At 45.6% G+C, this 23,648-nt stretch overlaps 1 protein-coding gene across 2 annotated transcripts in view; it reads right to left on the bottom strand.

Moving 5' to 3' along the window:
- Nucleotides 1–3,117: 3,117 nt before the first annotated feature.
- C5H1orf21 (chromosome 5 C1orf21 homolog) overlaps nucleotides 3,118–23,648 on the bottom strand; it is an 89,184-nt gene continuing 68,653 nt past the window's right edge. For both annotated transcript variants that reach the window (XM_048944721.1, XM_048944722.1), the window contains exons 4-6: nucleotides 10,866–10,942; nucleotides 7,683–7,743; nucleotides 3,118–3,875 (exon numbers count right to left, since the gene is read on the bottom strand). In XM_048944721.1, the coding sequence (XP_048800678.1) occupies nucleotides 3,837–3,875; nucleotides 7,683–7,743; nucleotides 10,866–10,942 (177 nt within the window). In that variant the 3' untranslated portion in view covers nucleotides 3,118–3,836. The remainder of the gene's footprint in view (nucleotides 3,876–7,682; nucleotides 7,744–10,865; nucleotides 10,943–23,648) is intronic.

Here is a 23,648-nt window from a genome sequence, read left to right as displayed (position 1 = left end):
ACTCCCGAAAGCACCTTTCCAATGCCATGTCAGTAGGAACCCCACTGAGCTGCACCCAGCAAAGCACTCGCTTACCCTGTGGGGCTGTAGGGCACTGGGCCTCTGTGAGTCCCTAGGGCCAGCAGCTATTTAGAATCATAGAATGGCCTGGGTTGGAAAGGACCACAGTGATCATCCGGTTTCAATCCCCTGCTATGTGCAGGGTCAACAACCACCAGACCAGGCTGTCCAGAGCCATATCCAGTCTGGAAACCTGTCCTTGTCACACAGATGGGTGCTCATGGCCCCAGCATCCCATGCAGGCACTGGTTGGGATCTGCCTGGCCCAGGTGAGAATGTGTACTGCAAAATGGTCCTGAAGTACCCAGTCTCTTTTGTGCCATCTTTTGTGCACCCCCAAGCCTGCAGAAGCTGAGCACCCACATCAGCACAGGGCCAAGCCCTCAAATTGTTGGATCCCTGGTGGCTGGGCTAGATGCCATTGGTGGTCTTTCCAACCTTAATGATTCTGACTGCTGGCTGCAGCAGGCCCCCAGCAACACATATGTACACATCCATATATATCTGATGGGCATGCATGGAGCCAGTGGGCTTCACTCCCACTTGGTGAGCCTTTGCCCTCATTCCGCTTTCACACAAACGGCATTGGTAGTCAGGTAATGAAGCAGCTGCTTTGCTGAGCTTTCTGAAGCACGGCCCTGCGACCTGGCTCCTCAGCTGGGGCTGTTTGTGTGTCAGTCTGCACATCTGCCTGTGCATCCAAGCAGGGATGGAGATGTGGGAACAGTCTTAGGTGGAATTGGGCTGGAAAGCAGGGATTTAGGAAAGCTCTCTGTTGCTCTGGGAGAGGTGTGTGCTCAAACGTGGATCTCACTCTCTTCATGCCTGAAATTTGGCACTGTGCTCCACTGCACGCAGTCACCTCGCTGTGGGGTTCACCCTGCTGTGCTCCCAGGAGGAATCGCACTGCAGTGCTGTGCTGGGACACGGCTGGGCATGGAGGCATGGAGGTGAGTGCTGGTGCTGCTGTCCCAGGGCAGGCCTTCCCCTTGCACTGAAGATATCTGCTCACGTGCAATGGGAAGGTGATTGTGAAATTCCTTCATGTTTTGTCCAAGATCCCACACTGTAACCGGGAGATATCAGTTGGTACATCAACCTCCTGAAGGGAGACTTGGCCTGGAATCATTTTCTTGCTATTTCTTTCATAAGAAATCTTGAAAAACCCCTTTACCAAGTGCAGCACGTCAGATGTGAGCAGTTCTCCTCTGTCCACCCTCTTTTCTAATCTGCTGAATATATTTGAGGTATGGCTCTAAGAAGAGATGCATTTCAAGCTACAGCTTATGTTAATAATCAGCTTATATTATTACAGATCCTTAGTGGCCGCACATATTTAGACAAAATTTGCTACGACTTCTGCTGAAGGCATAAACCAGGTTAAAGAGCACCATTCAGCTGAGCATCCCTGCGGGTCTGCCTAGAACAAGAGCAAGTTCTCAGAAGCCCTAAGGACCAGCCAGGCTCCTTATAATACATTGTTAGGGCTGGGCTTTCGTTTCCCATATGCTCATGGGTTCAATAGCAAGTTCCCACCTGAGCAAGGCCCTGTCCCAGCCAGGTCTCAGTGCTGCTGCCACACAGAGCTGATGGAAGGGCCATGGCCGAAGGCTTGCTGCCTTGATGCCAACAGCGGACCCCTCCACCACCCCAAGTGCCAGCACTCAGCTCTGCCCATGGGAAAGGGAGCAAAGCAGAGCTCAGCCAGTCCCACCAGCAGCCTGCTGCAGTCCTGGGCACATCACCACCAATGGCTTCCCTACAGACCTTCCCCCAGCAGCTCGGGCTGCCCAGGTGATGCTGCAGTACTGAAAGACCATGGAACATCTGCAACACAACATCCGTATGTGAAATCTGTGAGATGTTCAGTGCTTAGAAAATGAACCGTGTTTATCAAGGACCCAGCTCAACCTCGCCTGCATAACCCACAAAAGCTTTGTGAAGCACTTATGGTGGGATCAACCCCAGAGCTCTTTATTAATTAAAATGTTTAAATAATTCAAATATGCAATCTCTTGAATCTCCTTTGCATGCTTACCTGCTCAAGAGCTGCTATGAATTATGCAAAAAAAATATATGTGAGGGTACAGTCCTCCCCTATCATCTGAAGACTCAAATGGCTCTGCAGCACTGAGAGACCCCAAGAGCCCTACCCAGCATGACTGCATGGGGGAAAGGAGCAAAAACTCATCTCCAGGAAGAACGGGATGCTCAGAAAGAGCTGTGCTGCCAAAGCTGCTGCCAAAATGGCTGCAAAACAGAGCGAGGATTGAAGAACTGGCCAGCAGTTCTTGGCTATCAACAGGCCGCCAATGTGAAGGGTAAAACCCACTGGGGAGGACCCTCTTTGCTGAGCTTTTACATGGAAAGCTATTGGTGGAATGCAGTGCTGTGACTGTGAGAGGAAAGCGCTGGTGATGGAATTCCAGTGTGTTTTAGAGATCTCTGGAAATCAGAAGAGAGGGGCTTTCAGCCGACAGCCTTCAGGAGGATCTGTTTTGCAGAAGGCCCTGTGACCCGGGCCAGAGAAATGGTCACTTTTAAAGGGTTTGGGCTGAGCACCCCACTGTGTCAGAACTCGAGGCTGTTGTGCAGCCTTGTGGCAGATCCCACAGGAGCAGCCCTCCAGCTGGGAACCACGGCATCAATACGAACCCCACGTCCTGCAGCTCACTGAGAAAGCTGCTCTTTGGGACGCACTGCAGAAGTGGCGCAGTCAAAGTGGGAAGGGTAAATACTGGTACAAGTAACAATCACCTTTGAAGGAATACATACAAAAGTTGTCTTTTTTCCACTTCTTTAAGGGTTGTTTGTTGTTTTTTTTTAAACTCATGACAGTATTTGTTAAAAACTTCACATCTGCTTTTGAGAAGACAGCATCCCCTCTGTATCATCTGGAAAAATAAACTCTACAGGAGATGCAGCAGATGCACCCCGTTGGCACAGCACTGCTTTCACAGATGAGATCCACTGCCATAAATGCCCAGGGCTGGTTTTGCCTTCCCAGCCCCCGGGCTCTCGGAACGTGAACATTACACGAATGGGAAAAGACAAGGATACATAAAAACAGTAAAATGTTTATTTTCTTAGAAAAAAAGAGATTCAAAATGATTGTGATCACACTCCCATTCGTGCTCAGCAAAGCCAATACTGCAAGCTTAGTCCTTGATTAAGATACCTATTAAATGAAACTCTTTTCCTCTTAAAATACAAATTCCTGCTCTTGCATCACTTTCCAGCATTTCAGTGATAACATGCTTTTAATGGATAATAGTTTCTCAGCTTCTTCTCAGCAGAGAAACAAGGCCTGCCATGGCAAAACATCCCATCTCCAAAGCTTGAAATCACCAGCATGAATAAGCACTCCGGCCGCACGCGGACTGACAGACAGCGTAAGGGTGTTTCTCAGATGCTTGAATGTTCACTTATGGAAGCTGTGTAACACTACCTCACCTGATAGAAAACAGGCCAGAGGCCTTAATAAAATCAACACTGTCTTTCGGATTAACTTTAAGGATCTGCTGCGTATCTGGACACAGAGAAAGTGAAAAGTTGCAACAAGTTTTAACTAGCAGCAACAAAAATAGTTCCTTATGAGTCCTTAGCAATATTCCTCATCTGTTCATTAAGAAACACTGTAACTGAATGGAGCATATAATGTGGAAATGATCTTCTTTTATGTAGTGCTGTTTGCTCTAGAAGACTTCCAAAAGGTCTCAACTGGGTTGTAATCTATTTACACAGTAGTATTCCTGGTTTGATTGGCAGAATTGGCACTATGTGACATCCTCCTCTTCTGAACAATAATCACGACCCTGCAAGGAAAAAAGCCAGACAGGTTAATGACTTGCTGAGATAGAAAGCCACAAACAACACTTACAGACCGTGTATTTCAGTTCTGTAAACATTCAGAGCCGGGCAGAAAGCTGAAAAACAGGGAGTGATGTCAGCACGACTCCCAACAGCCATTTCTGGAGGACCTGCATTGCACCAGGACAGGAAGCCGCTCCCTTTGTGCCCCTGCAAATCCTGTGCTTTTCATTCCGCATTCTGAATCCCAGGGGAGTCCAAACCACTGATTTACAAAGCTTCTCTGAGTAAAGCCACACCTGGATGTATGCAGCCTTACAGATCCATCACTACAGCACAGTCTCCAATGCAAAAGCAACCAAGTGCATAATCAAATGAGCAATGCTATGCATGGAGGCACTGCATCACATAACCTCAGCAAGAGCTTAACAGAAGAGCAAAAGACACTATTCATATTGAAATCATAGTTGCACAATGAAGGAAAACAAGTTAAGCTTCAACAACCACAGCTTTTGTGCAGAGCAGGTGTGCTGCACTTCCTGTATCGTCCAAAACTCAGCAGCATCTCCCAGGATATCAGCCTTGGGAAGAAACAGCCGGAGCTCAGCTTCTGAATGCACAAACCACCTAAAATACCCTGAGTAAAACGGATGCCTCAAATCTGGGATTGAAAACCTTCACATCTGGACTATCCCCTTTGGTCCCACATACTGGGCTGTGTCAGCTGGGAATCAAGCTGAGCCACAGAACAGAACGGGTGCCTGCCCTTTTCCAAAAGAAAAAAAAGGGGGGGTGGGGGTGGGGGGGTGAAAAAGAACAGAGGCTTCTTGGGATGCATAATTGATGTAGGGCACGTGTTGGTGACAAAATATTCTGCAATTAAAGTCCCCCTGACGATACTGAGCTCACCTTGCTGGAGGGCCCCTCCTCTGTGCCCAGCACTTACACAGCTGCCTGTGGCCCCACACCATTAAGGACAGGGCTTCCTCTGTACGACCAGAAGTCCCAAGGGACTGATCAGCCCTCATTTCAACTCAGCAGCCGCTGACACAGAAAGAAACAAATTCATTCTTTGATTCAGAAGGAGGAGTGGCTGGTGGGATGCAGAAATACTGCCTTCACAGTGATGCCCAAATCCATCAGTGCTGGGGACCACCAGGCAGGCCTTCCACCCTCAGCTCTACACAGAGAGACCCCAAAAAGCAAACTCAAAGCCCAGGTTGTGGCAATGCCCAACTGCAAGGTGAAAAGCCCCCGCTGCCCTACGTTACAGCCAAAGGTGGCTGTATTTGGTGGTGGGGAGGGGCATGTGGAGACAGGATGAGGGAAATGGCTTGAAACTAGAAGAGGGTACATTTAGACTAGATATTAGGAAGACATTGTTTATTGTGAGGGCAGCGAGACACTGGAACAGGTTGCCCAGTGAGGCTGTGAATGCCCCCTCCCTGGAGCCATTCAAGGCCAGGCTAGAAGGGCCTGTGAGCAACTTGATCTGGTGGGAGGTGTCCCTCCCTATGGCAAGGGGATGCAACCAGATGATTTTAAAGGTTCCTTCCAATCCAAACCGTTCTATCATTCTATTTTTTACAGGGAAACCCTTGGTTTCCCACACTGCAGGCAGCAGGCCAGCCTCCCGCCAGCTCAGCAGCTGAGGGAAGATGGATGGCACTGGGAGGGAGCAAGGAACCCAAGCAGCCCTGCAGCTGCTCCTCCATCCCCTTCCCTTCTCTGCCATCACCGAGGTCTGTTGCAAAGCCTGATGACAAAAGGCAGTTTGTTTTATGGCAGCCAGGAACAACGCTGGAGCAAAGGAAAGGCAGCCTGGCTTGGCAGCTTGCACAAGAAAATCACCAGTTTCACTAGGGTTATATGTTGAGCTGAGAGGACATTTTTTTTAAGTTTGTTTTCAGAACAGAAGCTTTTGTCTACCCTTTATTTCCTAATGGGATTTTTATCAGTAACAACAAAGTTTATCAGCTCTCCAGGCAATGCTGAGGAAGGACGGTGTGGCCTGAGCACAAACCCTTTGAGCCCTTGGGCAATTTCTCCTCTACCCAAACACCAGGAGGGATGGAATCAGTCCTACATACTGTGCCTCGGCCTACAGGAATGATACATGTTTAAATAAGAATTTCTGATGATCGTTTACTGCTCCGCAGGCAGGATTCAGAGAAAGCAGTCATTTTTGAGACCTTTATTTGTGATGGCCATTGTCAAGATGCTCAATAAAGTAAGTTTTCCAAACTGGCTGTTGGCATTTCTTTTACTCCACACCTTCCCAGAAGCCCTGACGGACAGAAGCCAAAGAGTGCTCAAATCTAAGGCCTTGAGCTTGCAATGACTGCACTCAGGAGAAAATTCAATGCGGTGAAGACCAGGACTGCTAACAAGGACACGGTTTGACCTTCACAGCCACAGACAGTAATTCACAGCCAGGTTTCTCCCACCAGGATGAGTGCAACAGCTTCCCCCAGGTGCTGCCCATTCCTCCCCTGGGCACGCACACATCGCCCTTTATCTGGTGCCACTCGCACCTCCTTGTGGGGTTTGTGCCTTGCTTTGGATACACAATTTCTCCTGTCCCCACTCTGCCCAGCTACTCCATACCTCCCATATTTATATCCCTGTCTTCTCACCAGGTTTTCTCTCCCTCTTCTTTTTTTTGTTTTTTTTCCCCCACATTCTGGCACCCTGCAAAAAGGCCTAGCAGAACTGAAATGCAGCTGACTCCCTTCATAGCTCAGCATGCAGCACTGAGCTTTATACAGGGATTTCTTCCTACAAATCCGATGGATTTAATTTTCATAATTACATCAAGTTCCATGTAAGCAGTTCGGTTCTAGCTCCTCTCATAAGGACAGACACTCAAACAGAGGCACTAACAGATGTCTCCCTTCAAATGCCTCACAGTGTTTTGACATTGAATTTTGGTAGGCAGAAGCATCCTGCACTGCATTTGACATTCTGATTTTTACCTTTGGGCCTTTTTTACAGAAGTAAAATCAGCTCTGCGATGCCAATACTTGCAGCTAGGAACATGGCACATGATGGGTGCCAGCAAGGGATGGAATTTCTCCCAGGAAAATTCTCCAGGTCTTTGCATCAAGGCTTTTTTGACCTCTAGGACTCATAAACACTATTTTCAGTTGCCAAGCCGTCAGCCTGTGTCCTTTGGATTCCACGCTTGGATTAAAGACATTTCATTTCAGCCAGCCCTCTTTGTGCTAAGTCCAAAATAAACTTTTAATTTTCTCTGTAATTCTTTTCACGCTCATGATAACTTGTAACTCAACTGTATTAGATGACGTCAGCAGCTTGAAATGCACAGGAGCTGTCTGTCTCTTTGACATGTAAGACAGCATATTTCATCTTAATTGGCAGCCCCCTGATCTATATAGCAAAGCAGTGTAAGAGCCCCAGAGAACACGTGCAAGGATCTGAGAGCATGATCCAAAGCGAGGAGACAGTCAGCTGCATCTCCAGTGTGGCAGCTGGTGAACAAATGGCACTACTGCCCCAGAACAAACCTAGAAAACAAAACTAACCTGAATTCTAATAACTAGATGCAGCCCATCAGATGCTCTGGTCTGTAGATAAAATACATATTTGGAAAACTCATTTCACTGGAGATGATGCATTTCACATTCCGGAAGGTGATGCTTTACAGAGAAAGCAGCTCGATATTTATAGGATTAATGCATTTGTTCAAGACCCTTGGAGAAGTGTAGGACACAGATGCCACAGCAGTGCCCACTTTTCCTCCCCACAGAGCTGGGAAAACAGGATCAAAACAGAACTTTACAGCTCCTTACCTTTTCAATTTTTTCATCGAGCATTCTGAAGAATTCTTGTTGGCTTTCAGAGATGTGCATGCTGAAAAGCAAAGGCAGAGCATCAGTACCAACAGAACTTTATCCATTTAAAAAACACTCACACTGACCCAGCTTTAAGTGTTAACTCCATGGAAAAATACATCACTTCATGATTTTGCTCTATAGAAGACATTCCTGCATTTGATTCTGCATGTGTGCTAGACTTGGGATGTTAACCAGCATCCACACATATCCAGAGGAAACTTGACAGCCCACTGCCTTTCGTTGGGCTGGAAAAGCCCCCTCAAAACAAAGCTTCACCAGCACAAAGTGCCTGCAATGTGAGATGAAGGTCCAAATCACAGCCTTGTTCTGCAAAACCTCTCTGCTCCACTACAGCTGGGCAAGTACTCAAGTGTGGCCTCAGGCTCAGCTTGGGTGACCTCACAGACCATTCACATCAATCAAATCTACAGCATCAAGAGGCTCAGCATTTAGTGAGAGGGTTCTGCATTAGTGAATAGGGCTGGAAAAGACAGCTTCTGGCTGTCAAACACTTGATGGTTGCACCAGACAACAAGCCCTTCCCCAGGGGTGACCTGTGATCCCAAAATACAGCAAGGGCAGACACAAAGGGAAAGAGTGAGGAGATGAAGGTGAGGATGTGAAGCAGACAATGCTTGGGGTGTGTCTGCTCTATTTATGCTATGGGGTGGTAAGAGCCTCTTTCCTGAAATAACAACATCCCTTCTGCAACACAGGGGTGGAGCTTCCTCTGGAACTGCAGCAGAGCCCTGGGCATGTGGGGTCTGCAGAGAAATGCCAGGCGCTGCAGGCAGGAAGGAAAAAGAGCAGAGGGAGAAGGAATGGGAGACTGGTGCCAGTCACAACAGCGATGCCAGGTAGTCTGAAGGACACACAGATCTTGGAGCTCTTCTTCAATGGTAATGGGGACAACATGCTTATATGGGGCAGCAAATCTTGCCATCTGTCCTCTGGCCAGGCAGATTCCTGGCCCTGAAGACCCACTTACTCTACAGATGATAATGTAATTTTTGGAAGCAGATGAAAAATTCCTACACTTGGAGTCCCCAGCAGATTGCAGAATTCAATCCCCAAGCATCACCACTGGACAGAAATTGAAAACACTGAAACAGCTGCTGGCAAAGGCTGCTGCTCTGATGACCAAAACATGGAGATTTCTCAGCAGATGGAAGGAGCGTGAGCAGAAGCCCTGTTGTAATGCTGGTACACCCAATTGGTAAGGACGTGCAGGAACTCAGCCCCAGCAGAGACCTCGAGGGACCTGCAATATACAGCAGGGAGGGAAAGCATCCTCACTGAAGCACAGCTCTTGCTGTACTTCGTGAGATGGAGAGAGCTCTGGAAACATGCTTTTGCCTTCGCACCATCGTAGATCCAGTTTTGGGTCAAATCAGACTGTTCACTTCAACCACAGTTAGTAAGAAAGCTAAGTGGAGGGGAAGAAAAGGTATTGCATTGCCATAAACATCAGAATTCCCATTGGGGACAGGATACGATCCTCAGAAAAGTTTAACCAAGCAATAAAATTGCCTTAAAGATGCAGCACACAAATGTGACAGTGTGTGTGTTTTGAGGAGCTGTGGGAAATTATAAAATCCTTAGCAGGGAATAATACTGAGAGAGAAAAGCACCGCACTGGAGCAGGAGAAATCTTCTTCCCCAGAAAGAAATCAGAAAACATCAGGAAGCACATTTGTATTTTAAATATTCCGTGCCTGGCTGATGGAACACATTTTACCAAAAAATAGGATTCTCCAAGATGTCAGTTGGTTTGTAAGGGCAAGATGCAAGGACGAAGCCCCATGAAGGTACAGCTTCACTAGCACCCAGCATGGCAAGGAAGGACCAGCTCCTTGGCCTTGCCAAAGTCCCCCTAAATTTACTGCTGGCTCCTTACATATTGCTTTAGAATTCCAGGGCTGCAGATGTAGAAACCGAAATCCTCCTATGTACAGGAGAAGCCCTCACAATCTTACTTTGGTCTGCTTTTCAATTTGAAATAACATCCATTCTTGCAAGGGTGCTAAAAGAAACTCCTTGCCATTTACCTGCCTGTTTCTGCTCCTTTAGTTAAGTTGCCCTTTTCCACACTGCCCTGGATGCACTAGAAGAGGGGACTCTTCAAAAAGAAGGGCTCCTTTTGGCCCAGGCTGACTAACACTTGCAGTCACAGAAGAAGACAACTGTGCTTGATATCAAAGCACTGGAATACATCTTTGACCCTGCTGGGAAGGAGCAAGCTGCAGTAACGAAGCACAGCTTTGCTTTGCTGAATGGTGGTTCTACCCTCGCCTCCTTGCTGCAAATTTCTTTGCAATTACATCCAAAGCACTTTGTCTCCTCTGTTTGAAAGGAGACTGAATTACACTGTCATTTCATTAGGAAATTAGTGAAACTGCATACAGTGCACCTGGTATGTGGCAAGTTTAAGTTAATAAGTGTCCTGAAGGCAGAGCATAAAGAACAGCATTACTGCTGATGTTCAAAACTCAGCAGCAAAGGTTTATCGTCTCTCTGTTAAGAACCTGATATATGGCTCCTCACAGTGTTATCTTCAATCTAATTAGTGATTAAAACATAATGGTAAATTAGATAAGAAACAAGTAACTACCACCACTAACAACCCTGCCATAGAAGCTAAATATTTCACGGCATATGCCACGTGGACTGATCTCAGCCAGGCCATCTCAGCTGCGAATCAACCTTCATTCCAAGAAACAACCTCACTGTTTGAAATGGAAGGGGTTCTCCCAGGGGTCTGACAGGCTCTAAGTCTGCTAACTTAAGCCAAGAGCCAGCAAAAGCTTCCCTGGGAACTTAGCTGCTAGTGGTCAGGAACACCAGTGCACATACATATTTGTCTGTGTGTAAAACATGAAAAACTGAGAAGTAACACAGTATGGTACTCCTGTAAGGCATGGCAAGGTGCATCTCACACACGTTTGAGTGCTGCATCTCAGCTGTGCGAGGGACAGGACACTGCAGGAGGCTGATGCCAACACTGCTCTTACCTGATTTAGTTCAAGTGGGTATGGATTTAGGGCTGCTCGAACCACCAATTGGCTTAACTGGGCCACAGATACTACTTCAATTCCACAATTGTTTGTATTAAAATTAAATAAAAACAACTGAACTTACTTTGCTCTGGGTTGATGTACTAATCCTGGGATCTCTTTATTAGATTTAAGTCTTACATTTGAACTGGCACTTTTTTCCTGGAACACACAGAAAACACAACAGAGATATCATCAGCATTTATCAAGCAACAAAGCACGCAAGCATTTCTCATCACAGTGTCACACTCTGCTGCTCCCTGCCACCTGTGCAACCAAACGAGAAAAGCTCACCAGAAACAAAATTGAAGGCAACACCACTGATGCTACAGCCTTGTAAGATGCAGGGCCATCGTCCTGGGTGGGAAAGTGTGAAACAGAAGCCCCTCCAGTCTGCATGGTGTGCTTGGGATAGCTGGTGGGAGGGAGCTGAGTCAAACTTGCAGCCTTCCTGCCAAGCAAATCCATCCCCATCACTTCAGTGACAATTTAGGGAATGCGAACCCAAGAATCAACGCTTCTGTGTGTAATTTTGATGGTTTTGTTTTGTCTTATTTAGTCTTTGGATGTCTGAATCACACACGTGATTTTTAAGAGGGACACTAAATCACTGAATTTTAAAAAAAGGCAGGCTGTCTAGCATTTAATATTTTAATGAATAATTCTACAAGACCCGTAAGCATCAACTGCCTCAGCAAATTTAACACTGTTTAATGCATGCCTTCTAATCCTCCCTAACAGAAAACAGTGCCTTGCATGAAAATAAAGTGAGGGAGAAAGAAGCCTCTATCCCAAGTCCTAGCAAACATCCACCTGCTCCAGCCACAGCCTTCCTTGGATTCTGCACTGGAAAGCCAAAGCAGCAGAACAGGACAGAACCGTTTGCTTTAAAATCATTTTATAATTGTGAGCACTACTGGTGATAGGCAGACAGCTGCACTGGATGATCCTGCAGGTCTTCTCCAACCTCGGTGATCCAGTGACTCTATGATTCTAACTGTGGGTGACTGACTTACTTACCCAGGAAGAAGGAAATAGATTTTGAGTTCACTTGACTTCAATAATGCAAAGTTTACTCTTTCCCTCCTACTGCTTCTGGTAATTAACACTCCTCCATTGTTTATTACTTACAGTTCTTCTACCTAACCAGAGAACATGTCACCTCCTCCATCTGCTGTTCAGCAGGAACAAACAAAAGGAGTTGGGAGGGAAATGAAAACCAACAGGGCCCCAAATCGGCTCGGTACTTCATTTTTCACTGCTATTTATGGCACTGATAGTTCATCACACTGACCAAAATAAAGGCTTCGACAGAAGCTGATATTCAAAAATAACTCCTCAGAGTATACTCAGATGGAATATTCCCCTCCATCACTTGGAAGAGAAACTGATTCATCAGAAATGAATGGTTTGGATTCTGACTTAGAGCGCAGCAGACTACCTGGGAGCCATGAGACACACACTTGGTCTGCCCATTCACTTGGCGTTGTGCTGCTCCAGGCTCACTCACCCTGGGTTGCAGAGGCCCTCCTTTCAGTTCAGCCTCATTTTCTCTCTTTTTGAAGCATAAGAGCAGTCATTAACATTTCATAAGTTAGCACGCATCGGCAGAACCACAAGTGTTTTTAGAGTCCTAATCTGCTGCAAATAGAAATTAATATGCTAAATTCAGCCCTTAATCTAGCTCTGCTTATACGGATTATTGGAAGGAGATGCATCAAATAATGCCCCTCACCAGCACTTCAAAAATAAACCCTCCAGGATGCTGTACTTAGACAGGGGCATTAGCTAGCTTATGGTAAAAATGCTCACAGTGGTACATTTAACTCCCCATTATTTTGCAATTAATCATTATCAAGGTAAAGCTGTCAGCAAATCAAGGTGATTTCATTTGATAGATACATAAATTACTGTTAATTCCTCCATAAAGGATGTGCCATATCACAATTTTGGGGCATTAACAGATGGCAGTGACTGCACCACCAGCTGCTATTAACACAGCAACAGCCACTACTGCCATTGTAATTAAATCTCTGTCAGAATTACCCTTGGTGCTTCCAAAGCCATCTCCAGCAGCACTGGTACTTCAGGTATTTTCTTAAGGTGTCTACAGAAGGACAGAGGTGAGCTGCTAACAACTCAACTCCCTTCAAACTCATGGCCACACACAGGGCTTGTAATGCAAGGCTGAGAGCAAGATGCTCTCATAAACACCAACGTATTTAATGAAGAGACTACATTTTGTTCCATGTGTTTCTTTCCTTAACTGATGAGACAGGCCAGAAAGAAATCAATTAAAGATGCAATTAGCAATTCTGCCACCTAATGGCTGATTTTCATTAACCAGCAGTCGCACGTTGGTCTTCAATCGTTTCTCTCTAAAGTTATGGTAATTGAAAAAATATGCAACTAGACAGGGGAAAAGGCACAGAACGGGAGAACTGAATGCCAGCAAAATGAGCCTCTTTGTATTGACGCAGCTGGAGTGTGGATGGTGCTGACACACAGAGCCCACCTTCCTCCTATCCGTGCCATCACTCTTCCACAGTAAGTCCCTCAACATCAGCTGTGAGAAAAGCCAACGTTGGCTCAAACTCTGATCCCTCCCAGACGTCTGTGACTGCTGGTAGGTCACGGTGTGGGCTTTCACACAGGCTGATGGATGCATGAAAGCAGTCAGTGGGTGCTGGTTTTGCCCCGTGGCTGATGCATGCATTGCCCCAGTCCTGGGCAGCACCTTGCAATAGATATCAGGCTTGATTTCCTCAGCTAAGAGGGAAGGGCTTGCTCATGGTGCCTTCTCCCTACAAAAGATCATTCTCAATAAATCTGACACCAGAAAATAATTTTTTGAGTACGTTTGTTAAGTTCTACCCTTACATAACAGACAGGGAGAGCTCAAAACCCGAAGATTTCAGGTTGAAATCGTGGCCATTTAAGCATGGAAAGAAAAGGGAGGCAGAAACATGTGGGCAGGTATTGTTGGAAGAAAATCAGATTCTTTGAACCTTGCCAACATCACGCATGCAGCCTGCAGAAACGCCAGGATCATAAGCCAGATTTGGCAGAAAGAAATCCTATGCTTTTATCAGTAGCTTTCTCAAACTCACTACAATCATCCTGAAACTCACTCCTCCTTGCTAGGTATAACTGGGTGGTATTACTGTATGGACTGCAGCTCCAGAAATGCGGAATACGGAGGAGAGCACACACACACCTGCTCAATCTTGCTCAGCAAAATATGATTTAAAGTATTGATTACAAGGGCTGGAAGGATCTGCTTTTTCCTTAGATTGGCTTATTCACTGGATTAGCTTGCACATTCAGCTGAAAGTCAGATGAGTTAGAGCAGTAATTTGTAGCTGCTTTTTTAAGTGCCTTTGAAGAAGCTAAGATCAGGGGTGATTAATAGCAGAAAACCTAATGAGCCAATTATGCTCAAGTAAGGCTGCAGGATCCAAACAAATGTGAAAAATCATCCAAAAATGTGAAGTTGAGAAGAAAAGAAAAAAAGAAGAGGAAGAAAAGAGCTCCCTCTGGAGAGAGTGAAAGGACTTCTCCTGAATATCTAAATACAGTTCATGGATGTGGCTCTGGGCAGCCTGGTCTGGTGGTTGGTGACCCTGCACATAGCAGAGGGTTGAAACTAGATGAGCACTGTGGTCCTTTTCAACCCAGGCCATTCTATGATTCTATGATCACTGAAGAGCAGAAAAAAAAAAAATAAAAGAGAATTTCTGACCATTAAGGGGTTTTTAAAGGCATTAATATTTACTAGGTCTAACAGCAAGAAGTTTTTAAACCTCCCCATCAGCTTTTCAACCCCTCCTCCTTCACCGTGCACATTAGAAAGCCTTGACTACTTGGTTATGGGAAATCCAATGGATTTTTTAGAGTAACCACCATACCAGGAAGGCTAAAGATGAACTGAAATACTGATGTAGGAAGAGATGAAATGAAGGTAGGAAACAAAGGCAGTTAAACAGACAAAACGACTGGTGAGAAACAGAAACGATAAATACAAGCAGCCATTTCCTTCGGAACCTCTCAGCTGAACTTTGCCATTCTATTCTTGTTTCACCCAATAAATGTGTGGGGATTGCACATTTGAATCTTCCCATCCAGAAAAATAAAAATGTTTCTATCTCCAAGCTCCTTCATGCAGACACACTGCCAAACTTCACACTTGAAGGGGTCCCTTCCAAGAAAGTAGAAGTCGCCTGCAAAGTGCCTCTGTTCTGCAACAGGAGGATGGTGCTGCCCTGAACATCAGGGCTTCTCGCCTCTTCCATGTTTGGTGGTACTCCAGGATGGAAGGCAGATAAAGGGGAATGTCTACAATGTCTACAGCCTGCAAAAATAAGTTGAGGAATGACTCCTGTACAACTGCTCTGCAAACTATCCCTCACCGTTCTGTACAGCACATAGTTTGGGATTGCTTCAGGGCGTGAAGGATATTTGCTCACACTGAGAGATGCCCAGAAATACTGCAAGGAAAATGGAGACCTGCTCACCAACCCTCCTAATACACCCCATCTTTAAAGGCTTTGGTACACCAGGATGGTTGAAAGTTTTATCTAGCAAATAAAAAATAGATGGATTGAGTTTTAAAAGACCAGACTGGCTCTGGAGGAAACTTTAAAGGATTTTAGGGCACTTGGCAACAGAAAGCACAACCAACCTTACTTTTGCTCTTTTGCAGGTATGTCAGTCTTCTGGACTGTACAGCCACCCTGGCTCAAAGTTATCTTACTGCTTTTTAAGCCTGTGTCATTAATTATTCTCTCCCTCTCAACAAGCTCTTTACAGAAATATAGTTATTTATAGTAAATGTATATATTACTCGTGCTCTCAAATTTTTCATGGAGATCTCCTGAAAGCAGTTTTCCAGCAAGTGTAGTAATGTGGAAAAAGCTGGCATTAAGCATGAAACAAGGGCATGGCATGAAGTCTGTAAAACATTTATGACCAGGAATAAACAACATAGAGCCTTAGAAGCAATCTGGTGTGTTAAGCAGCCTGTTTGCATCAGGACACATATCCATTAGTTTGTGCACCAAGAAGGCACTCTGCTGGAATGACAAGCAGGTTATTGCTACTGCAATTTTTGCAGAGGTTCTTAGTGGGATCGGTTTGAAGAGCTTTATGTCCTTCAAAGACATGCAAGAGAAAATATCTAGAGAGCCAAATGCATCATTTCCAGGCTTTTTAAATAGGTGGATGCAAAATTTTTTCTGAGGAGAGACTGGGCTTTGCCAGCCTGCTTGCAGAATGTGCCTACACCCACCCTGAAAGATGCCTCCAACAGCACAGACAAGCACAGGATCCTGAGACCTTCCTGCACAGACAGAACCAGCCAAGACCAATGACAAACACAGCTCTGAATGCTCCCATACACTACCCCACAGGTGTCCAACCTTTTGGCTTTCCTAAGGCTGCTTTGAGTGAAGAGGAATTGTCTTGGGCTGCATATACGTTGGTCAGATTTATTTCCATTGAAACTGGACAGAATGAGCACAGTAGCTGCACTTGATAGGGCAAATTCCCATCTACACAACAATGTTTTTCATCAGTCACCACCGTTAGCTATGCAGCAGTGAAGACCCTGCATGCTGTGGTTGTGAAAACCTGCACCAACAGAGGTGACCCACTGTCACTGTCACCACTGCTGAAGAGCACCACCAACCCCCCACTGTGCCAGCATCCACTGCCTGGTCTCATAAATGTTCAGCAACCATTGATGAATGTTTATTACTCTTTCCTCAAGATATTTCTGCCCCTTGTACAACCAGAGATAAATCTAAGGCTCAACTGTAAACACAAATCTCTTCTGTGTTCGTCGCTTGCCAAGTCAGCAAGGAAGAAAAACTGAACTAATTAGAAAACATGGTGCAAATCAAGAAAAACAGTTAAACCAAACGCAAGCAGAATAAACAACAGCAAGAAGTAATCCTGACAAGTGTCATGGCAGAAAAATTACAATAGCACTACTCATCAATACAAATGTACTTGCAACGGGAAGGTTTTGAGATGCACAGCCTGCACGGCTGGTTCTCATGCATAAAGCAGCAGCATCAATACAGAAACCACCTCCATGCGTCCCTAACACACAGGCACTCCCACACCAGTTATTCCCACAACGTTTTTCCAATTCCCACAGCCTGACATCACAGGAAACACTCTGAACACATGGAGCATCGCATGCAGCAGGTGGTGTGCTGCTGCAAATGCCCACTGCTGGCCAACTGCATCTTCCACTTGCTGTGAGTCTGATGAAGGGAACAAAACCACAGCCATGTATGTTCCAAAACAGCAGGAATTCACTACAATAAGCTCTCATTCTCTGTTCAAGGTGAACATTTTTGGTAGACTGCAATCATAAATGTCATCTCTGGCACATATTTAAATGCCTGTATTTTGATCTCCTCAGTGGCTGTTTTGTTTGCATTAACTTTGAAGGCTGTACAGGGCACAAGATTTAAGACCCAACAGAACAGAGCTACAGTTCTTGCTACCTGGCAATTTTCCTAAGAATGGGTAAAATTTACACTTCAAAGAACTTAATAGTGTGAATATTGTTGTTTGACATGTACTATGACATACGAGAGTACTATGGCTGTGAATGGAACCTGACTTATGGGTTTGTACAATCTTTTCATTGCCTTGTTTTTCCACAAATAGCAGAAAGAAATATTTTTATTTCACAAAGAACACAGCAGCCTGCTCGCTTTCTGAGTTTCTAGCCCTCAGAAATGGATTTTGTATGAATTCCCCAAACAAATTTACTTGAGTGATACTGAGAATAGATATGATATACAGCAGAGTGAAAGTCAATCACAGATGGCTCAAACATGTTATAAGCTGTTTAAATCAGTAATGGAAGCTGAGTTTTTGTGCTAAGTTTACCTGGAAAAAGAGCAGATAAGTGTGTCTCCTGGGTGTTAGCAAAAAGGAGCACCAACAGAGTAAACATATTCCATCCAGGATAAATGAGAAATAGCTTGGGATACCCACAATACTGCAGATTAGAAGATATCCAAACCAATACTGGATTTAAAAAAAACTCCATTAAGATCCAATTACAGGCCTGGAAATACTGATGTCTAACAGATATTGACTGTTGTACTAGATGATCTCAGTGGTTTTTTTTTCAGCCTTAATGATTCTGTGACTCAACAGTAACTGAGTGATTCTGTGCCCGATAAGCCTTTTACTGTCCCATCTGATTGTAAAGTCCATCATCTCACTTCCTGCATTACTTCTTCCCAAGCCTCACAGGTAGGTGTGGGCACAGAAAAGACTCAAAAGGAGCTCTGCCTTCTTTTGCCAGAAATCTGTACACCTTTTCTCCAGGAAAACACCATTATGAAACTGTGCAAGCTCTGTCATCTGAAAGCTTCCCAAAGTCTCAGCCAGCACAAAAGGAAGATATTTCAGAGCACTGTCTAATTGCACCACCTGAGGGCACATATCTAAACTACTTCAAGGATTTTTGTCTAATCCATTCTCCAAATCCCAGTCCTGTGGGTTTTTCTCAACAGCCTGTCTTTCACTTTGTGACCCTGAAAGTTCCAATGGCTGTCCTAATAATCAACTTAAATCTTTGCCCAATGTCTTCTGGCATCTGTCTGTGGTCATGGAGGAAAGCAGACTGTCCTGCCTTTTAAAGCAACCTTTTCTGTACCAAGTGACTTGCATTTTCCTTCTGTACTTTTAGGCTAAACAAATCAATTCATTCCATCTTCCATTACAGCTTATGTTTGCTAAGCCTCCTATTCTTGTCACTCCCCTCTGGGCTCTTTCCCATCTGCCTACATCTTTCGTACAAAGTTCGCTTCTCATTTTGGTCACAGCATTTAAAGCTTTACTGAAGTCAGGATGTATCACGTGTATTGCCACACCGGAGAGCAAGAGAAACTCTTGTTTTTGATGTGGCATCTAAAAACCAGTGAGGTTGACCTCCTGCATTCAGAGACTGCATTTCTCTGCAGGCAGCAGCTCTGAGACTCATAAGCAAATGGACAGAAACTGCACACAGCTCCACCAACTATTTTTACTCTCAAAGTTAATCCCCCCCCCCCCCCCCCCCCCCCAAAGAGGAAGGGGAAGGAGAGGGGAGTGAGGGGAGGAAAGGTGAAGGGAGGGGAGGGGAGGGGAGGGGAGGGCAGGGAAGGGCAGGGCAGGGCAGGGCAGGGCAGGGCAGGGCAGGGCAGGGAAGGGAAGGGAAGGGAAGGGAAGGGAAGGGAAGGGAAGGGAAGGGAAGGGAAGGGAAGGGAAGGGAAGGGAAGGGAAGGGAAGGGAAGGGAAGGGAAGGGAAGGGAAGGGAAGGGAAGGGAAGGGAAGGGAAGGGAAGGGAAGGGAAGGGAAGGGAAGGGAAGGGAAGGGAAGGGAAGGGAAGGGAAGGGAAGGGGCTCAGCTTTGCAAAACAGGTTAGATCATGTATTTGGGGATAAGGGCCCAACTCTTTTAAAAAGAGGCAGTGCTGGTTCAAGACTCTGGTTTGTGTGAGCCTTCTCAGGGTGTGCTTACTTTGCTACTGTGCACCGTGGTTTGCAGATAAAACATCATAAGCTTTACTACCAAATATCCAGAGTCTACATCTACACAGTGAGCATTCATATATCAGAAAACCCAAGATAAATAAATGCTCCAGAAGAAATAAACTGAGGTTGACATTTCTAATGGGTACATAAGCTGTGCAGTACATTGCTCAACATCTCTCTTAAGCCAAAGAGCTGCTAAGGGTCATCTGTCTTCCTGCCTCCACCCTTGGATTACTAAAACTAAACCAAAACAATAATGTGGTAGAAAAAGAATGGTCCTAATGTAAAATATCTGCACATTCCATGACTCACGGCCCAACCTGTCTTCCTAAAATTAACAAAAATCACATGCAACCAAACCATACATTCTTACATAATCTTCAACTTTTCTATTTTGAATCAAAATCAGTTTTCAAGTCTGCAACTTGACCTTCAGCCACTTCCAAGTTTTAACATAGTTTTCTTTTCAAGCCATGAAAGTGCAAAGGTAAGAAAAGTACCTCTGTAATTTAATAGGTTTTTTCCATCACAACAATGTTCAGCAAACACTGTGCCACCACATTACTACCAAGAGGTGCAGTACTGCCAAACGTGAAAGCTTTCTGCCTGAATCAGAAGCACACTCCAATGCACATTCATAGGAATGGTACTTGCAAGTGGGAAAACGCAAGCGTTTAGTGCAAAAATACTGTCTCATTTTTCACTGCATGTTGCAGTTTTATCAATTACTTCCCTACACTTAATTAACTCCTTGTTTCATCTTAATGCGATAATGAGAACTTTAATTCAAGTCATATACCACATCAGTGATCCTAGCAGCAGAAATAGATTTTATTAAAGCCACCAAAGCCCCATAATCCCTCTGCATTTTTGTAACAGGATGAGCCAAATACAAGCATAGCAGCTGCAACAAGCCAGGAGCGTTCCCTGGTCACTACTGAGAACATTAATAAATAAAATCTACTTTGCAATCACAGCGAGTACACTGACGAGTATTTCTCACCTGCTCATGTCTGTGACAAAACAAAGCAGCCAAGACAGGGCTGTCGCAGCTCTCTGCGCATTGCTTATACGTGTTCAAACAGAGGCCACAGAAGGTCTTCTATTCCGTGTGATGAACTCACAACTTCTGAACAGCCCACAACGGAATGTCCCTTGGCCTTTCTCTAGGGAGGGCAGCCCTGGAAAAAGGCACGTGTTGCAAGCTGCCAGGACCGGACAAAAATTTGTACATCGGCAGCACGCTCACCTTCAACAGGCAGGCTGATCTACCCCAGCAGGAACACTGCCTGTGTGTCAGAATGGCTCGGTAAGGCGAAGAGGAAAGGAAGCCAAGAAGGAAGGTGGGGAAGCAGCCAGCCCTCAGCCTGCAGCCAGTACAGGATTCCCAAAGTAACCTTCACAGAGACAGGAAGGGCACGCTGCAGATGACAGAGCATGGGAGGCCCGTTTTGTGATGTTTAAACCCTGCTGAGAAGTATCCGTAGTAAGAGCAGAAGGAACACACTCCTTTCAGCCTAAGGCTCCTCTGTTCAGATCTTCCAAACGAACACTGGCAGCCACACACCACCTCAAATGCGCAGCTATAAATAAGCAGGCAGCAATGCAGCACTGCCCTATTAATGGTCTAGGAGCATTAAAATCACTCGGTTACTATGAATATGCAATGCTTCAGCACTGCCAGGGCTGGCCCCTTTGCATCAGAGGGCCTCACTGCACAGCCCATAGGGAAGTGCAGGTATCAAATCCTTTGCCACTGGACTTTCATGGTCTCTCCTCCAGCCCCATTCAACCACATCCCCCTGCTTAGAGAGCACCAACTGAGCTGTGGGTGACTGCCCTGGCCTCTCACCCAGGGCTATTTCCCTCATCCGTTTACATCCAGAAGGGCACATTCACTTGTTAACTCAGTAGGTGTTCCACGAAAACAAGCTCACCACATTTTCAAGGCCTATCTGGGAAGACAAGCAGCTGAGGTGATAAGGGGTGTTCTCCTAATCCTCAATTCCAGAGTTTAGTTGAAGCCCCAGAATTCCTGAAGCTTAAAGTCACTCCCCACTAATTTCAGCTTGCAGGGTGAGCAAATTTTTATCTCCGTGCTCTCCCAAGGGAGCTCACGGCCATCTACCTCTTGGTACGCCCTTCTTTCATTAAGAGTGCATTTTCACAGTTGGTTTACGGCCATTTTCTGAGCTCTGCTATTCAAAAGTCCAGCCACGCAGTTCTGCTACACTGCCACAGGAATAGGGCCAATCTAGCCATGCAAGGAGTCCTTCCAGCTCATGGAAATTAAATTATTTTACCAAGGCCAAACACACCAAGGGAGTGACACAACCAGGAACAACACTCTCTCCTGGTTCCCACCTCAGGAAAGCTGCACACCATTAGCAGAGCTGTTCCCACCTCGTCAGCCATTATTTACTTATATCTGAATGCTACTGTGAGCAAGAACAAAGATGTCTCTCTCTCTCTTTTAACAGGTTCACCATTTTGCATTCATACCATTTCCTTCATTTTAAACACATCCGTGGAGCACCTTTGCAATTTGTGTCTTTGCATGACTACAAACAGTGCCCACGGATATGGCTGCAAAGAGGTTCCAGGAGCGAGTCCTACCTCTCAGGCACTCAATAAGTGGGACTTTCCAAATGACTTAAAAAGCAAGTTTTGAAGCGTAATTATTCTGCTCAAAGACAAAAGCATCTTTCAGATGGTTTGTTTAAAATTAATTAGTATCTAAATATCGACAAAAACATTTGAGAATGACTGCTTATTAAGCACAAAACCAGAAAACAGTGAATAACTTCAAGACAAGAAAAATAATATAATAATATAATAAATAACATGATTAAATTCTACATGCTGGACTCTCCCTCTTGTTATATTTGGTCTGAGCTATTAGCCTACTGTAAAAGCCAGCCAAGAATTCTTCAAACCCTGCCAGAGCTAGAAATACTGGCCAGAAATATTTGTCATATCACAGCTCGGCTTCCAAAAAGTAAGATGCTGGACTTCCACAGCCAGGAAAATACAAGGTGCAAAGGACAATAAAAAATGGGCTTGCTTAATATTGTTGGAATACATCAGATCAAATGAATCCAAGTGCTCTTAATCCTGTAGGACTGCGGCATGACAAATATACTTCATTTGGAGTCACCAGACCCCATGAGTCAAATCAGTCTGGAAGATTCGGCCACACAACTTCTGGATGCTGTTCAATTAGTATGAGGCAATGATTTCCAGTACTCAGCAACCAAGGCAGTCTTCTCCTTCAGAGAGCTAGACGGTTTTACCTTGGATTAAATTTATTGATTTTTCCACTGTGTACACAGAACAGTGCCATCAGGCAACTTCAGATGAGTTCACTGACCACAATACTAATGGAATTTGCTAATTTTTTTCAAAGCACTCATGAAATACAAAACAACTGTGCCTCACAATTATGTGTCACTGCAGCGGCAGCTTCTGAAATAAATTCATCTCCAAGAAAAATGTCTTGACAGGGACTCGTCCCTAAGAAGTTTGCCCTTTATCCACCCAAGAGTGCTGAGGGAACTGGCGGAGGTGATAGCCGAGCCGCTTTCCATCATCTGTCAGCGCTCCTTGTTGACTGGTGAGGTCCCAGAAGACTGGAGGCTTGCCAACGTGACTCCCATTTACAAGAAAGGTCGTAAGGAGGATCCGGGGAACTACAGGCCTGTTAGCCTGACCTCGGTGCCAGGGAAGGTTATGGAGCAGATCGTCTTGAGGGAGATCATGCAGCATGTGCGGGATGAGCGGGGGATTAGGCCTAGCCAGCATGGGTTCGTGAAGGGCAGGTCCTGTTTGACCAACCTGATCTCCTTCTATGATCTAGTGACCCATCTGGTGGATGAAGGAAAGGCTGTTGATGTGGTCTACCTAGACTTCAGCAAAGCCTTTGACACTGTCTCCCACAGCATTCTCCTGCAGAAGCTGGCAGCCCGAGGCTTGGATGGGTTCACTCTTGGCTGGGTGAGGAGCTGGCTGGAGGGCCGGGCACAGAGAGTGGTGGTGAATGGAGTCAAATCCAGCTGGCGACCAGTCGTGAGTGGTGTTCCCCAGGGGTCGGTGCTGGGGCCTGTCCTCTTCAATATCTTTATTGATGACCTCGATGGGGGCATTGAGTGCACCCTCAGTAAATTCACAGATGACACCAAATTGGCTGGAAGTGTGGATCTGCCTGGGGGTAGCGAGGCAGACTGGAGTTTCAACAAGGCCAAATGCCGGGTCCTGCACTTCGGCTACAACAACCCCAGGCGATGCTACAGGCTTGGGGCGGTGTGGCTGGAGGACTGCGTAGAGGA

Source organism: Lagopus muta, chromosome 5 (genome assembly GCF_023343835.1).
Source record: "Lagopus muta isolate bLagMut1 chromosome 5, bLagMut1 primary, whole genome shotgun sequence".
Classification (NCBI taxonomy): Eukaryota; Metazoa; Chordata; class Aves; order Galliformes; family Phasianidae; genus Lagopus; species Lagopus muta.
This window is presented reverse-complemented; position numbering and strand designations above follow the sequence as displayed.